Raw genomic sequence first — 6,283 nt, forward strand, 5'->3', positions numbered from 1 at the left:
GTCTGCTAAAAGGTCTGTTTAATAGCAAAAACAGGAATAGTTACAATTGATAAAATTACTTCTTTTTTTTTTTGACATTTCATATATCCATATATTTACCTGAAAGTTACACCAATTGCATTATTTTTCTAAAAATACGTTTTCAACCCGAGCAGACACATCCAGATGAATCATTCCTCGTTCAAACCTACCTGTAAAAATAGAATAATAAAAGAAAACGATGGCCTGAACCACAGAGAGAGGCGCGATCACAGTGAGGAGGAGAAAAAAAAAGCATTTACTGAACTCATTGTGCGTGTTTGTGAGTGTGTGGAGGTTTTAGCATTTCTCTCGACTGCAATCACTCCTTTTTAATCTTACACAGTCCTCATAATATTTGGTACATTCTGGAAGTGACAACCCCACAGTTTGTCAGACGCAGGCAGGTCAATGCGGGACTTGTTGCCTGAATCATCATAAATAGCAGAAGTGACACTGAGCAGACGGGCTGTAGGAGAGCCGAGCTGGCTTTCTGTAAACCTGTTCCTCCTGCAACCTGCCTGCACGTTACATTCAGAGCCAAGACTTGAGCCAACGCAGCTTTTGTCATCTGCATTGATGAACGTCTAAAAATAAATCCCAAACTGTTTAAATTTGGAAATCTTAGGCAATGGAAGAACAGAGTCACCTCCCATCCTCCCGTCTGCTTTGTGTCATCATGCTAATCTGTGAAGAGCCACTTCTCTTAACTCCCTCACTGCTGCCTTGCCAAAGCTGAAAAGAAAGTTGGAAAGTGAGCCAAAGAAGCGAGGGGATGGAAAAAAAAAAGGTAAAAGTCAGTGATCAACACTTTCCAACTTTCTTGTTCTTTTAGGCAGGACAGCAATTAAGGAAGCGCTTATGAAGATCAGGTGACGCAGATTTGGCGTGCCCATGCTGGGGGCTTGCTGTCGTACGGCACAGGGTTCATGGCTGTTGATGATGAGGAGGAGGAGGAGGAGGAGGTCCCCTGCTGTGGCTCCTCTCCTTCATCCCTCTCCCCCTGTTCAGTCCTCCTGTGTGAACCCACCCAGGCAGGAAGCTCCAGCCCTGGCTGAGAAGAAAACGGTTTCCCCAGGACCTTGAGGACCCGTCGGACCTGCAGCACAACGAATTCATCACAGAGAGACGTTGAAGAAATGCGCAGCATTCTACAGTCACGCCAGATCGTGGAAAACGACTTCTGACCTCAGAGAAGTCCCCACTCTCAGCAGCCTCTATTGCATTCTGGGCAATGTAGTTTCTGAGCACTACGCGAGGGTTGGCGCCGTCCATCACGCTCGCCCTCTCCTCCTGCACGGCCTGCACGTCGCTCTGACCCTCCAGCTCGCGGGCCAGACGTTTCCTGTGCAGGGACGATAAGGCGGAAACACTCAGTTACAGTAATGGGACGCTGTCCGCCTGGAAACAACATTTCCTCCCTGTCTGTCCGCCCCCTTTATCAGTCAGACTTCCACCCATCACTAGCCAGGAGAAAAAAAAACAACAACAAAAAAAAAAACTCCCACACTCTGTCCTTGCGCGGCCTTTTTCTCACAGCAAGCCATTTTCCTGTCGAGTCTCTCTCAGGTGAAGCGTCTCACCTGTAGAGGGCGATCCAGGAGGTCCACTCCTGAGCCTGCCTGGCCCTCAGCTCGTCCTGACTCGTCTCCAGCAGGACCTTCAGTTTGCTCATTCTGTCCAGCTGTCTCGCGATGGTCGCCCTGTCCGAGATCATCTCAAACAGAGCGGGGTTGCTCTGAGCCATGGACAGCAGCATTGACAGCTCACTGTCAACCAAACAGATAAAAAATTAGTCGTAAGGGGCAGAGAGTCAAGAAATCATTACTGACATAAATTTGTTATAAAATAATTATTGATTGCACTTTAAAAATTAGGTAACTTTATGTTATTAAAGGTAAAGTTTAAACAGTAATGATTTCCTCGTTAATGTCAAGTTGTCATAACAAAGACATTTTGAATAATGTCAACTTTGTATTAAAAGTGTCATAATTTACCGAATGACGCTTTATGAACACAGTCATAAATATTCATGAAGGCTTATTCATGTTCATGACAGGTGTTATGTCATGTTTATGACAGTGTCATGACAGTCTTATTCACCCCCTTCAAATAAAGTGTTACCACATAAACATAATACATCACCAATGCCCTCTTGAGTCAGAAATGTGAACTACATTAAATGAAGTAAATGCATAGATAATTATAAAACCAGTACTTATGCATTTTAATCTTTGGAGTACTGGAGATGACAACTCTTAGAGCTAAGAGACAACGGCACCTCCGTGTTACAGCTCACAGTTTAACTATATTTAATTCTGTCAAAAGACTCTGATATCATATGCAATTTATTTTTTGCATAATTAGCATTTTGTATAATTTTGGAATTTTTTTTTTTACAAAATGTAGCATTTTTCTCCATCACATTTTAAACAGGGCGTTTTACCGTCCTTGCTAAATGTAATGAATGAATTTCAAATCAAAATTTGTTGATAATGCGTTTTCCTACGTTGTCGCATAGGTAAACACGAGAGAACCATCTTCTGACAAGCAAAAACAGTTTTCCTCAGATGCTTAGTTTTAATCAGCTACACATATTCATCTCAAAATGTACACAGTTCTGCTGAACATGCCATTTTTTTCCTATCCATTACCTTTGTTTATTATCTGTGTACCTCACCGTGGATCCATTGTGGGTGTGTTGGCTGACTTCAGCTCCTCTAAAGACGCACACTGCTCCAGGAGGAGTTCTGCGGCTTTCCTAACAATCTCCTCGTCTCGCTCCGTTTCTCCCTCTGACGGACAGGAAATCTGAGCCAAGTTACGGAAGGTGTTCGTGAAGTCAGCACCTGCAGGACAGAAGTGGAAAATGAGTCAATTAACACTCTTTTGATTTAGTGCAAACATCCCACGCTGGAAGGCCGACCTGTGTCGTGCATTGTACGCAGCAGCTCAGTGATCAGGATCTCGTCCTCGGGCTCCTCCTTTCTCAGCAAACCCAGTTTCTTCCTCATGTTCTCCAGGTAGAAGCGGTTGAACTGATCCAGGTATTCGTCTATCACAGCCTTTGCTCGATCTGGTGGCAACTCTGGAGCCAGGGCCTCTGCCAGCTTCACCAGGTTCCACCTGCAGATAGCCGGCTGGGCCTTGTACGAATATCGGCCAGAGTTGTCCGACGCGTTGCAAACGAAATCTGGATCGAACCTGAAACGGATATGGAAGGTTTTTTTTTACCAACCTATGCAGATTCACTGTGGTTGCTTATTTATTCGTTTTTAGTGGTAGCCTTGCAATGAATCACAGAGCACAGACGGTACACCGACTTTAGAAGTAAAAGGAAAGGAGATTGGCAAGAAGTTTAAGAGTCAACATTTTACTGAGCTGCAAGAGCCTGGAAAGCCCCTGTCACAGTCCAAAATGCTGGGAGTTTAACAACATGGACAGAGACCAAGAAAGAAGTCCCTGCTTCAAATACAACACCTCTCCAAACAGCTAATAATTTCTAGCTGCCCAGATGTACAGGCCAGCGCCTTCTAGGGGAATGTTTTATTGTGAAATTGGACTAAGATTAAGTGTAATTTCTAAAGGAATCAAGGTGACATTTTCACATCTAGGAACACTGAACAAATTGTCAGGAAGTGGTTAAAAAAGAGCAAAAGATCCCACATAAAACCGGTTTTGGGAAGGATAAACAAGCTAACAACAGCTCTGGATTAGACCTAACTTCAAGACAACTGAAAGTTTATGAACTAAAACATTAAAGTTTATTTTTTTTAGATTAGCTCTAGAGTTCCATATACTGACAGTAAAGTCAGAAGCTTGTTTATGGGGACAAAAAGCGAGTGGTTTGTTCCTTTTAACCATATTAATTCAAATATTAGTGGGGCTTGTGCATATAATTGCCAGCCACTGCGGATGAGCGAAAACCAACAATAAACTCAGACCTCTGTGCATCCAATTGTTAGTATGTGCATACATGTCTCAACAGCCAATTGTGCCATTTCCTAAAAAAAAACATAAAGTCAATCGTTCCACATAAACATCACAACCTTACCTGTCCATGAAGCCATACGGACCGTAGTCCAAAGTGAGTCCCAAAACACTCATATTGTCGGTGTTCAGAACTCCGTGACAGAATCCAACACACTGCCACTGAGCCACGAGTCGAGCCGTGCGGGACATCACCTAAAATTAGAGAGACAAGAGGAAGAAGTCTCCAGATGAATGAAAAACTTAAAACACAGGTTTTAGACATACTGTGACCTCATGGTAAACAGGTATGAACAACTCAGACACATGAATAAAGCTAAATACTTGTTAAGTAAAGCAGACAGGGCAGTGAACCAGCTCAACAGAATAAACGCCAAATGTAATTCTGGAACATTATTGCAGTACATCCCAACTACAGCAGTACCTTCCAGCCAACTTAGTTTTTATGTGCCAATAAACCATCCTTTACCATCTGAAATCAGCATGTTTACAACAAGTTACCGTAAACTCTGACCTCTCTAAAGAAAGCCACGTTTCTCTCCACCCGGTCTGGATGATCCCGCTGGATTTCAGGGTAAAACATTTCAATGACATAATCCAACATCTGACCTCGGATCTCCTCCCGTCCGTAACTGGGACCCTGACGCCCCGTAAACTCGTCAGCCGGTTTGAAGATCTCAAAGGAACCGAACCTGTGCAAGAAAAAGGAAGACTCAGTGAAAGAGTTGGGATGATGTCATACATCTGTGAAATACGACACAGGAAAGTCGGTGCATACCTGAGGAAGGTGGGAGCGATGCGGAGGACCACTGAGCATTTCTCGTAACGGGGATTCCCGCTGTAGTAGATGTCCCTGATGACCTTGCTGTCAGAGGTGACCACGGAGCCTGCTCTGGTGGTGGGGATACCGAGGAAGAACATCGCCTCACTGCAAAGGAATTCTCTTATACTGGATCGCAGGACTTTTCGGCCATCGGCTTTCCTGTGGGGGATGTACTTCATGTTAATTTAAGATGACAGACGAACACAAAGTAGTTTGGAAAACAATCATTATTTTTATTCAGTAACATTTACTCTGATAGCCCTCAGTAAAAGTGCAACTTCTGAATCTGAAGTCACCCAAGTAGGAAATAAAGACCATGTATTTAATCTCAGTACATTTCATTTATTTCTACCATACTGCAATTGCTGCAATGAAATGGTTGTTAATCACACCATAGTCTTATGGTGTGATAAACCATATCACACCATGTCATAGTCCAGATTGTGATTCTGGACTATGATCTAGAATCACAGTCTATGGTATGAGGTGAAAAATGTTGTCTAATCTCAGTGAGTTCGTTTTTATTTCTTTGCAAAGATGACGAATGTGAAAAAAAAAAGAAATGCTCAGGATGTATACAGTTAGCTATGTTTAAATCAAACGTTGATTCAACAAACTTGAAGGGCTCACAGCACACTTTTTTTTTGTAAATAAAAGAAAATGTTGAAATCCTTCAATTACTTTTCTTTCACTCAACAAGTATGACATAAAAAACGACGAAGACGAACTTTGTCAAACCTGTTACCTGGAATATGGGGTCAGTCCCGCTCCTTTCACCTGAATCTCCCACCGCCCGCTCGGATTTTCCCGGAGCAACTCTGGATTTTGTCCCGGTGGAACCTTCACCTCTCCAAGGTAACAGGCGGCCCCGTCCCCCAGCTGCCCGGCAAACTGTCCGAACTGGTGACCGCAGTAGCAGTGAGCCGCGGGCTCAGATCCAGGCATGACTTTAGACCCGCTCAGGTACTCCGGTCCGAGAGGATCGTTCATAACTTCTTCTCCGTCGAGCCCCAGCAGCGCCAGGGCTTCGCCCGAAACGGCCACGAACCGAGGGTTGTTCAGCGGCTCGGGGATAACTCGAGAGAAACACGCTCCTTTCACCAATCGGACCCCCGGCTCGTCGGACGGGTCCAGGGGAAGTTTCTTAAGGGCGACGTTATCGAAGTCGAGTCGTTCCAAAGAGGAGCGACCCACTGCCAGACCCATCTCGTCCATCCTGACTGTACAGAGGGCTCTGAAGACTGTCACATGGGGCAGGAAGATGCGCGACACTCCCAGCCGGGGTCCTAAATAAGCCATGTAAATCAGGCCATCAGTCTGTTAGTGTCCTGTGGCGCAGTCTGAACTGTTTAGGCTAATCATGCTTTCATAATCCTGCGAGAGCGACAGCGGATGTTTGGGAGACTTCGTGTTGTTGCACCTTCAAATGCCCGACTTGAAACAGCAAAGGCG

At 44.5% G+C, this 6,283-nt stretch overlaps 1 protein-coding gene across 1 annotated transcript; it reads right to left on the reverse strand.

Moving 5' to 3' along the window:
- On the reverse strand, positions 1-6,283 carry selenoo1 (selenoprotein O1). Its single transcript, XM_007561344.2, has 9 exons — positions 5,577-6,283; positions 4,787-4,990; positions 4,523-4,700; positions 4,073-4,203; positions 2,945-3,222; positions 2,699-2,867; positions 1,602-1,787; positions 1,207-1,363; positions 1-1,117 (listed from the first exon to the last, which is right to left on the reverse strand). Exons 1-9 carry the CDS (start codon positions 6,128-6,130, stop codon positions 878-880), a joined length of 2,097 nt encoding a protein of 698 aa, XP_007561406.2. The 5' UTR covers positions 6,131-6,283; the 3' UTR covers positions 1-877.

This window comes from Poecilia formosa, unplaced genomic scaffold (assembly GCF_000485575.1).
Source record: "Poecilia formosa unplaced genomic scaffold, Poecilia_formosa-5.1.2 Scaffold125, whole genome shotgun sequence".
Classification (NCBI taxonomy): Eukaryota; Metazoa; Chordata; class Actinopteri; order Cyprinodontiformes; family Poeciliidae; genus Poecilia; species Poecilia formosa.